Source organism: Octopus bimaculoides, chromosome 2, assembly GCF_001194135.2.
Source record: "Octopus bimaculoides isolate UCB-OBI-ISO-001 chromosome 2, ASM119413v2, whole genome shotgun sequence".
NCBI lineage: Eukaryota > Metazoa > Mollusca > Cephalopoda > Octopoda > Octopodidae > Octopus > Octopus bimaculoides.
This window is the reverse complement of record NC_068982.1, coordinates 150,493,719-150,505,312: the sequence shown is the minus strand read 5'-3', so window position 1 is coordinate 150,505,312 and position 11,594 is coordinate 150,493,719. Positions and strand designations below refer to the sequence as shown.

General features: G+C 36.1%; 1 protein-coding gene across 2 annotated transcripts in view; it reads right to left on the bottom strand.

The window, feature by feature from the left end:
- Window positions 1-7,904, bottom strand: part of LOC106872132 (transmembrane protein 181) — a 58,784-nt gene extending 50,880 nt beyond the window's left edge. Inside the window, exons 1-2 of one of the 2 annotated variants that reach the window (XM_014919003.2) lie at window positions 7,753-7,904; window positions 6,172-6,374 (exon numbers count right to left, since the gene is read on the bottom strand). In XM_014919003.2, coding sequence (XP_014774489.1) covers window positions 6,172-6,314 — 143 coding nt within the window. In that variant the 5' untranslated portion in view covers window positions 6,315-6,374; window positions 7,753-7,904. Of the gene's footprint in view, window positions 1-6,171; window positions 6,375-7,140; window positions 7,547-7,752 lie in introns of those variants that run through there. The other variant, XM_014919004.2, reaches the window with a different exon arrangement.
- Window positions 7,905-11,594: the final 3,690 nt, after the last annotated feature.

Below are 11,594 nucleotides of genomic sequence, written 5' to 3'. Positions count from 1 at the left end.
ATATATATATATATATATATATATATATATATATATATCATCATCATTTAACATCAATTGTCCATGCTGGCATGGGTTGGAAGGTTTGACCAGGGCTTTTAAGCTGAGGGGCTGCACCAGACTCCAGTCTGATTTGGCATGGTTTCTATGGCTGGATGCCCTTCTGAATGCCAACCACTCCAAGAGTGTAATGGGTGCTTTTACATGCCACCAGCACAGGTGCCAGTTGCATGGCACCAGTATCTACCATGACTACAATTTCACTTGGCTTGATGAGTCTACTTCTCAAACATGACATATTTCTGAAGGTCTCAGTCATTTGTCCTTGTTCTATGAGGCCCAACGCTCAAAAGGCTCTTTTTACATGCCACCAGCACAGGTGCTAGTTACGCGACACTAGCATCAGCCACATTGCCTCTGAATATGTGTGTATATATTTGCACTTACTTTTTCTTTCATTCATTTTAGTTCATTTTTCCATTCTTGCCTTTCATGAACTAACCCTTATTTATTTTTCCAACTAAATGATAACACATTTACAGGCACACACATATATGTATGCACATGCATCGATGTGTGTGTGTGTGTGCATGCATATCTTTGGACCTGTGTTTGTACCTCATCACCACTTGGTTTGATCACATCCCCATAACCTAATGGTTTGGCAAAACCACTAGAATAAGCACCAAGCTCAAAAAATAAGTACTGGGGTACATTTGTTCAACTAAAACCCCTATATTGCATGGCAGCAATTTAATGGCTGAAACAAATAAAGATAAAAGGATCTCAGGAGGTATGAGAGGTGAATATATATTTATTTAACCATGTGATATCCTTAGGATTAAGGCCATTTCACAACCTCCTTCGTGTATTATTAATTTCAGTACGGAAGAAATTATGCTTACATGTTTGCATTAATATGCATGTTCCACATTATACAATACAATTATATATTCACATATCAATGGAAATAAAGAAAGCTAGCTCATGAGATCACCAGAACTTCATGGTTTCGCCAACGATTAACTCAATGCGCGTGTGAGTGTGTTTGTTTGTTTTACTGTCTCCTTGCTTTGGCATCATGCAGTAGTTGTAAGCTAGTGTCACTCTCATACATGAGATGTTCTTTTTTTGTTGCAATCTTCCACATAATCATGTTTGGGCATGGTGGAATATTACCTTACTTTGAAGCAGATGAGGATTGGTGACAGGAATGGCATACAGCTATACAAAATCTGTCTGATCCATGCAAGCATGGAAAAGTGGATGTTTCTTGGTGTACTGCAGGGATCTGTTCTTGGTCCCCTTTCGTTGCATACATTAATGACATAGATGCCAACTTAAAGAATGCCACAGTGCTGAAATATGCAGATGACATCAAGCTGTATCTTGACATAAAAAAGACAAATCCTGAACACTATAGATCTTTCCTGCAATCGAACCTGGACACAATGCAACAATGGATCACAAACTGGCAACTCAAGCTGGCTGTGGACAAGTGTACCACCATACATTTGGGGAGGAAAAACCCCACATCCGCATACTCTCTCCACAACACTAATATCAAGAAGTCTTCTTGTGAATGAGACCTGGGCATTACTATCAGCAGCAATTTGCACTGGACATGGCACATCAAGACTGAAGGTGTCTTGGCATCACTCAGCAAGCCCTTTGTCAGCCACTCTCCAGCTATCTATTTAAGGCTGTATATAGCTATAGTGCAGCCACACTTGGAATATGCATCACTAGTCTGGAACCCCTATCTTGCTCAGGACATTGACCTCCTGGAAACTGTTTAGAGACACACAACCAAGTGAATACCTTCCATCAGGCATCTACCGTACTTCGAACACCTTGCTTCACTGGACAGATACATTGAAGCTCTGACGTCTGGCAACTGACTTAGTAAACACCCACAAAATTATTAACCATCACACCAACAATCACCTTGAGCACCTTTTTGAGCTCCATGTATGGGTGCAAGCATTCCCTTTCCATACCATCAATGTTTATTCAAAGAAACAGACAGCTTCGCATCTGTGTTCTCACAGGTATAGCTGTTGGAATGCAAAGAACCAGAAAAGAAACTACAAGACATGCCTACAAAGTCAGAAAACAGCACAGCTCCCATGACTTTCAGAAACATTTTTTCACACTCAGAGTTGCTGAAGTATGGAACAAACTATCTGCATCAGTTGTTAGTTGCGGAGACATTGCATCCTTTAAAATGTCCATGCTTCCTGAAATTTGTCAACACAACACCTGATATCCCCCACTCCATATGCAAGCGCACATGTACATCATGATTCATACACTGTTCACTTTACTGACTTTTGTACATAATTCTATGTACTGTACATGCACATTTGATGAGTTGTAGTGCACCTGAGCACTATACACAATAATTTCATTATTATTATTATTATTATTATTATTATTATTATACGGCACTTGTGCCCGTGGCATGTGTAAGGACTTTCAAGCGAGATCGTTGCCAGTGCCGCTGGACTGGCTCTTGTGCGGGTGGCACGTAAAATACACCATTTTGAGCATGGCCGTTGCCAGTACCGCCTGACTGGCCTTCATGCCGGTGGCACGTAAAAGCACCCACTACACTCTCGAAGTGGTTGGCGTTAGGAAGGGCATCCAGCTGTAGAAACTCTGCCAAATCAGATTGGAGCCTGGTGTAGCCATCTGGTTCACCAGTCCTCAGTCAAATCGTCCAACCCATGCTAGCATGGAAAGCAGACGTTAAACGATGATGATGATGATATGGATGACAATATTTTCAACCAAGACATTACAACCGTATTTGATTGTTCAAATGTTTCAATTCTGTGTATGTATATATATTTACTAAATTGCTAAAATTCATCAATGGTTTCTCCCATTATTTTGATGCGCCATTTTCTATCATTAATAAAATTTTCAGTATCTTTGACAACATAGTGTTGTTAGTAAGGTTAGAAATGTTTTTGACAGTTTAACTAAGTCGACTTAATAAACCAATTTACTGAGTCAAGTAATGTGAGACAAGGGGTTGTAGCATTAAACTCAATTGCTCTTATAGTAGCTAAGGACAAGTGATAACGAGCTAGCAAGTATAGAATATTGATTTTTACCCATTACATTTAATGCTAAATAGGACATTCTTTGGTCAAAGTTGACCTGTGCATCTGCACATGCCTGTGTAAAAATTAGTTCTTTTTCTTTTTGAGGAAGACTGATAGTCACCTGTGGATGCAAGCTTTCTCTTTCCATCCCATCAATGTTTATTCAATAAAACAGACAGCCTGGCATCTGTGTTGTCACAGGTATAGCTGTTGGAATGCAAAAAGCCAGAAAATAAACTACAAGAAATTTCACCCAATCCTCTAATAGTTCCACTAATCCACCATTCTGGTTTAGTACTTTTTTATTAACCCCAAAAGAATGAAAGTTAAAGTTGACTTTGGTAAGATTTGAACTTGCAGCACAGAGGGACAGAGCAAATCTCAGGAAGTAGTCTATCCAATGCTCTAACAACTCTTCCAATTTAATGTTAATTAAATAATGTCATTTCAAACTAAAAATATAATACAAGTCAGGAAAACAAATGAACTAAAAAGAGTTGAAATATAAAACAATTATTTTGATTATCAGCAAAAATAAGTGGTTTAAAATTTGAAAGACAAATGTTCAAAATAAAGTATAGTTTTTTTTTTAAACTCTTATCATACCTACTATGAGTGTGAAAAAAAACTTCAAAGAACAAATATAAAAGGATATGATAATCTTCTCTGTGTATTTGAAAACTTTGGTACAGCAAACAGCTTCTCTTGGTTGTGAATCTTACAAAATCTACAGAAAACTACTTTCAACCAACTAGAATGAAGCCTTACACATGTTATAAGTTCAAAACTAAAGTCATTGGATACTTGAAAATTACCAATAAATTATTTGATAATGGTTATGGCGGAAAATGTTTAACTATTACCTGAAAGATTGTTTTAAAAAAAGGAGGAGCATTTTTAAATAAATATTAAAATATGAAATATATTTTTTGTTTTACTTTTTCATTTAGATTTATATTTAGAAATTTACAAAAATATTTTTCAATGCCTCTTATTCACTATTGTTCTTTCAAATCTCTATAAATCTAAAACTGAGTCCAATCTTTTATCTTTTACTTGTTTCTGTCATTAAACTGCAGCCTTGCTGGAGCACCAACTCAAAGAATTTTTAGTCAAATGAATCAACCCCAGAACTTTTTTTTTTTTTAAGCTTGGTACTTATTCTATCAATCCTTTTTGCTAAACCACTAAGTTACATGGACATAAACACACCAACAGTGGTTAAGTGGGTGGTGTGGACAAACAAAGACCGACACACACATAAATATGGGCCCATAAATAAATGGGCTTCTTTCATTCAGTTTCCATCTAACAAATCCACTCACAAGGCTTTGGTCAGCCCAGAATTATAGTAGAAGACACTTGGCCAGGGTACCATGCAGTGGATTGAACCCTGAACCATGTGGTTGGAAAGCAAGCTTCTTATTTCTTTATTGCCCACAAGGGGCTAAACATAGAGGGGACAAACAAGGACAGACAAAGGAATTAAGTCGATTACATCAACCCCAGTGCGTAACTGGTACTTAATTTATCGACCTCAAAAGGATGAAAGGCAAAGTCAACCTCGGCAGAATTTGAACTCAGAACGCAACGGCAGACGAAATACCGCTAAGCATTTTGCCCAACACGTTAATGTTTTTGCCAGCTTGCAAGCTTCTTACCACACCTGCATACTGCTTTTGTTTTTAATAATTTGCATTCATCCCAGTATGGCTTATAGTTAGGGCTTTTGTTAATTTATATATTTATTTTTGGATCAAAACCTTTAATAACCACATCCAATTCCTACTTCTAAGTGTAGCAAAGGAGTGCTACCTGATTTTCAGCCAAGCACGCTCAGGGTTTTGGACCTCCAGAAAGGCAATTCATTGAATTATTAACTTTATTAACTGCATTCCTAAAAACAAGCTTTCCACTTCAGTACTAGAATTTTGCCAATGAACAAATGCTGTCTCAAGTAAAACCCACATCTGAAACTATGATGCTGCTTATATACACAAACATTTTAGACCTCATCCAAAAGGTCATCCAACTGATTGCAAATACTCACTCGCCAAGATATTGGAATCTCAGGCCTTCAGATACTTTTATTTTAAGTTCACATTTCACTTTATAGCCATCCAGTCAATGAGGGTAACACCTATATGGTTAAAATTAAGAATCAAATCTCCTGCAAATTACATCCTACTGTCTTAAAGTGAATCCAGAATAATGTAGACCTTAAAAAAAATTAGACAATCTTATCATGAATGCTTTTAATCAAATTTCTGGTTAATCAGAACTCATCTAGGGCTACACAACGACAATCTTATAGACATATATCACATCATTACTCTTCAAAGTTGCATTTCATTTAGTAGCTTTCCTCTGTACATTTTCTACAATAATTTGATTCTTGATGAAATATAGTCTCCAAATGACATTAACATGTCAGTTACTACCTTCACTTCAGTAGAATGTATTTTATAAATAAATATCGGATATTGCAATATTTCTCTGCTGTCACTAGCAAGATGAACTGATGTTTATTAGACAAACAGCAATACTCTTTGCTAATGACAAAAGAGGAAAGTGAGCCTTCACATATTCTTTGTAGACTGGTGAAAGGGATATAGTTGAAATTCAACTTAAATATCTATAGGCTGATGTTTGCAGGATAAAATTGATAAAAGGAGTCATTCAAGGGTGTTTCCTGGGACAAAAAGATTGCATGAAATGTTTACTGTGAGGTTTAAAACACTTTAAGAGCGATGAGAAAAGGTAAGATGGGAGGTTCAAATGAATTAGGTGGCAGACATATGCAACAAGCTAGTTCAGAGGAGAAGAGGATATTGTAGTGGAAAGGATAGTGAGGAAATAGTATGTCTCTGAGCCAGAGTTTGTTGCTTGATGAGTGAGTTTTTTGCCAATCAGTTGAATGTCTTTTTCTTTAATATGGTGTAAAATGTCAGTGTATAATAGCAGCACCCTAATGTCTAATATAAAACTTAAAGCTTGATGATTAGCAATATAATTTTTTGTTAATGGAAGAAGGAAAACAGATTAAATGCTTTTTTACCTTTCACAGCGATCATGGTGATATGTTGGAGCAATGTGGGGTGAAAATACACTGAAGATGTTTGAGAACTGAGAAAGGAAGGCTCGGATGCTGTCTGCCCAACTTGGAGACGCATAGGAAAATGTGTATTCAGCTGAATCCATGGGATGAAATCAAAGAAACAGTGTAAGGGAGTGAAAATAAAAACACTGCTTCTAATTTACCTGTAAAAGTAAAAAGAAAAAAATAAAGAATGAAGCTCTTCTAGAATCAAGTGTAAAAGAATGGAGCCAATACTCTGTGTGTGTGTGTGTGTGTGTGTGTGTGTGTGTGTGTGTGTGTGTGTGTGTGTGTGTGTGTGTGTGTGTGTGTGTGTGTGTGTGTGTGCATGACTCCGTGCATGCATGTTTGCACCTGTAGATAGATATACATAGATATAATACAACCATGCTAGCATGGCAAAATGGACATGTCTGAATGCGTATGTGTGTGTGTAAAATAGCCATGTACTACATAAGGCCCATCTAAACGATTTTTTCCACTGGACGTGTTGTTTAATTAAAAATTAGGCCTTAATAAAAGCTTGAATGAAATATAAAGCGAAAAGGAAAAATCTAGAATATACCGACAGATAGAGATGTTTATCTATCACCCAAGATCTACGTACAAATTAAAAAGGAAATTTATTGAAACACATTCATAATTTTTATTTTCATTCTCTTTTATACTCGTTGCATCATATATGGTTATCTAAAGACGTATTTGTCTATTGAGATTTATTACTGTCTCTACAAATAACTAATTGTTCTTGGTTAATCGATTTCACTTTAAAATGCTGGTAACATATGTAAACCATAGGAAGAAAATAAATATACGTAAATTAAAAAAAAACCAAAACTCTTCTTATCTCATTCAATCCATGTAGTCTACCAAAATATTGACCTCTTTTTCATTTATATTTTAGTCAGGGTAAAGACAAGCAATGCTTACGGCCTTTCCAGACCCTCAATACAATTGATGTTCAAGATGTATTTCGTAATTTGATGCTTGTAGGGAAAACATGGACCTGGAGGGGAGAGTTGTAAGGAGTTGCTGTTCACTTGACAGGAAAAAGATTTTACTAAGTATTGTAAAAGGTTTTCTTTCTTTTCCTTTTCTTTTTTATGTTCATGGGGGTTAGTCAATGTAATGATGGCCAAATACAGCAAAAAGGGCCGGGATTAAAGAAAGATTACTTTGGGTAATTGTGCACAGATATAAAAGAGATCCCCACACTTCCGGCAAATATGGGCAAGAAAAGCATCTCGAAAAAACATCTACGTTTATGGGCCACCATAAACCCTAAACCAATCTTGATTGCAATTACACCTTTCACATTAAAATTACAACAAGTAAATGATGATGATGGTAATAGAAGAGGTGATTACAGAATGATTATAAACTAGCAAGAACAATATAAGACGAAGTGTAATAATGTCATAAATGCCGGTTTCGTTTCACTTCGTTGTTTTGCTTTCTGTTTTATATTCACATACATCAACAATAATAATTATTACCTACATATATATATTATATAATTATTTTTAAAAAAATAAAACTCACGTCCACCAAGCATGGAATCTGGTTTTGGGACAATGTTCGATAGATCAGCTTCATTGTGAGGGAAAGACACCGTTTACAAATTCGTAGTTTCACTTTCGTATGAATATCTTCAGCAGATCAATAACATATAAACAGTGTCCGGTAATCTATCAAAAACTAACAAAACAACTCACTTTACTTTCTTTAAAAGTGTTCAATTTTATTTTCTTGATAACGCTTGCAAAGCAAATACTGTAAGATCATGTTTACACAGATTTACATATATATAATGTAATGTTATAGAATAATATCATAAACATACATGTATATATGTGCACGTGTGTACGTATATATGTATGTATAAATGAATAATTATTCGAGATATAGAGATCAGAGGTAGTATACACATTGAATACAATACAAACTATTGTGGATCGATATAATTTAACTGAAGTCATTGTGTGTGTGTGTATATACACAAAAACAAGCAAAAAAAAGTCGTGTGCACGTGCATATATATCTGTGTGTATGCATATATGTATACACATAGAGTGAGAGAGAAGTCGTGTGTGTGTGTTTTGTACGTACAAAATAAGGTGACAGAAATAATATTCATTCGAATATCGAAGGAAAAGCTACTTAAATACTGAATTTTATTAAAGCTGATTGTTTACGTGAAACTCGGAGTAAAAGTCTGAAGTTTATGATGAACAATCATTCCCACCTCACCCCCTTTTTATAAGTTTCAACGACAATGATTAAAAGATTACAAGGTTACGATTTTAAATTTTTTATTTATTTCAATCAAAATTTTAATTTCTCCCTCACCACAGCTCATTTTGTAAAACTTTTTATTTGAAAATTTTTTCCAATTTTCAATTTCATAAACTTACCCCAATCTCCTCTCTTCCCAGCTTTGGGAATACCCACACCAGCTGAACACCAACAGTCTAGAACAGATACAAGCAACTTTCTTGAGGAGTGGGCCGCATGAGATATGCCTACTCATCAGACAAGCCGCACTACTAAAAAAATTCAAGGTAATTACCATTCAGAAAATCCCACTGGTTGCAGGTGACTGCTCATACCTGCTCTAGAAGTTACTAAACCCGCCCGTTTTAATTACGAGTGCGTGGCTGAATACTGAACTAGAAACATCAGATGATAAAGAAAGCGGGCCTTAGTGTGGTCGCTCGTCCTGCTAGAAATAACTGCCAAATCTCTCTCAAACCACACACCTCAAAGGAAGGACACATTGAACAATCCAGTCCAAGATACACAAAAAAAAAGACGTGATACGATTTTGAAAAAAAATGTTATTCAAAATTTCCACATAAATGAAATTAGCATTTAACAGAATTTACGTCGACACAATTATTTCATGGCCAGAACAAGTTTTAATAGTTTATAAATCATCTCAGTTAACATCGTAATTTGTCAGCTCCTTTTTCATCATTCATGAGCCCGTACTGTTCGGGGTGAGGCCCTCAAAAACACTGTATTAGCATATTGCAAACATTCAATATTACACTACCAGCAGCTTCTCAACCTTTTTTTGATAGATACAGAAACGTTTTCTATAGATTGTTATAGAATTTCAATATGGCCCAGTAAAGCAATTTAATATAAGTCGCATATCTGAATTTCCAAAATTATTTTATTACAGGCAGTGTACTGACTAGGCAACTGATTTGATCAGAGACTGTGTTGGGACTAAAACGACTGCGACGTGGAAGATACATTAGCCATTAAAAAACGCATAGAGACTTCTCTTAAACATATATTGTTATTTAGTGTCAAAATTTTTGTCACGCGAACTGCTACCTGGTCACTGACAAGATTACAAGATCGCACTAAATCCCTGTTTGTCTTAGTAGATGTGTCTTCACAGATTCTTTTAACTTGTAATTGCCCCCTCCGTTACTGCTGACTAAAACAGCTGCTTTATCATGTTAAAATGAATCTTCCTTATTTGTGTGTTTCTTAATCTTCTATTATAATTCCATTCACATCCAGTATATGGCATAGCAGAGTTTCTCATAAGCGAGGAGGGAGAAGATTGAAAAAGGAGTGGGCAAAATTAAGATGATTTTGGCATTTTAAAACTTGTCAAACGCCATGGCGAAGAGAGAATTCTGTGGAGGAACATTCAATTTTATCTCCCCATTAATAAGGGGGGGGGGTTCAAAAAACTTCCCTAACAATATGATGGGGAGGAGGTCAGGTATTTGACATTTTTGAGAACCAGTAAATTATAGTAAGATCTGAGAACTTTTCCAGTACCAGGGACAAACTCAAACTGCATCACAATATATCGAACACTTCTATGCTGTGAGATAGGAAAACTGGTGGGTGAACTAATACAATGTTTCTCATATAGGAGCAGATCAACGACTTCTAGACGGACCTGTATTGCCTGGAACAGGAACAGATAAATTGTCATGTTGAATTTTAAAAGTGTTATTTGAAACTTTAAAAAGTTTGTCTTGCCGAATAAAGAAAATAATGTAGATGCAAATTCTACTGTCCTCCTGTCAGGGCCGGCTCAAGGTACCGGAAACTCGGGCAGTCGCCCGGGGCGCCAGAGAGGGCATGACAAAAACAAGGAAAATTCCATGACCGTCAGCTTGTACACACCGAAGTTCAGCTTGCCCGGGGTGCCAGCAACCCTAGGGCCAGCCCTGCTTTCTGTTAATATAGGTATTTGTCAGTTTGCTAACCAGAATCTTATTGCATTCCTAGTTGTGGATCAATGTCATTATTCCGAAAGCTGATGAGGAGGAGTGATTTGAAAAATTTAAAGGTAGATATGGGGACAAGTATAAGTATTCCAAGCGCCGAAAGAAGACTAACTTTTTTTTCAAATAGGAATGTTCTAAAAATAATTTCTTCCGAAATTGTAATCACTTTATTTTAAAATGTGTTATTCTCCACCCACCAAAAATAGAAACAAAAATTTTGAAAACAAGCCAAAAATATTAAGAGGAATTGAAATTTTGAAAACATTGGATCTTTGTGGATGGGGAGGGTAGCCGTATTCGTAATCACTTTTTGAAAGTTTAGGAACCAAAAAAAATTATGGGTTGTGTGGCTGTCCAACACCTCTCACTCTCTCTCTCTCACACACACACACGTTCCTTTATTTGTTTCAGCCATTTTACTGGAGCATCGCTTTAGGGGTTTTTTAGTCGAAGAAATCAACACCAGGACTTATTCTTTGTAAACCTAGTACTTAGTCTATTGATATCTTTTCCCAAACAGCTAAATTACGAGGACGTAAATATACCAACATCGTTGTCAAGCGATGGTGGAGAGACAAACAAAGACACACACACATAGCTACATACATACATACATATGTATATATATATATACAGAGAGAGAGAGAGAGACATGCATATATGTATACACACATATACATACATACAAATACACATATATATATATATATATAAGTATACTTACATCCATATGTTTCCATTGTGTCCTTGACTCTCTCGTCGCTGACACGTGACGAAAGGGGATCTCTCTTTCTGTCCACTGCCTTCCTAAAGAAAAGACGTGCTTTTTTCTGTCTCTTCTCTCATAGCTTGTCTACTTAGCGTTCATAATAATTTTTCTATCGTCTTGGCTCAACAACCCTCACCGTTTGTTTTTACTGTCTTGTTCTTGTTAACACTTTCATCCTCCACAAAAGATCCCAAATTTTATTTAATTTGCTTTGCGGGAAGGACTGTTCCAACAAAGTCGCGTATTGTCCTTGCCTTCGAACGCGGTGTAGATGGAACAGGGACAACTGATGAAGGGATATACTCTTTATGTTGCATGTATATATATATATATACATATAAATATCATCATCA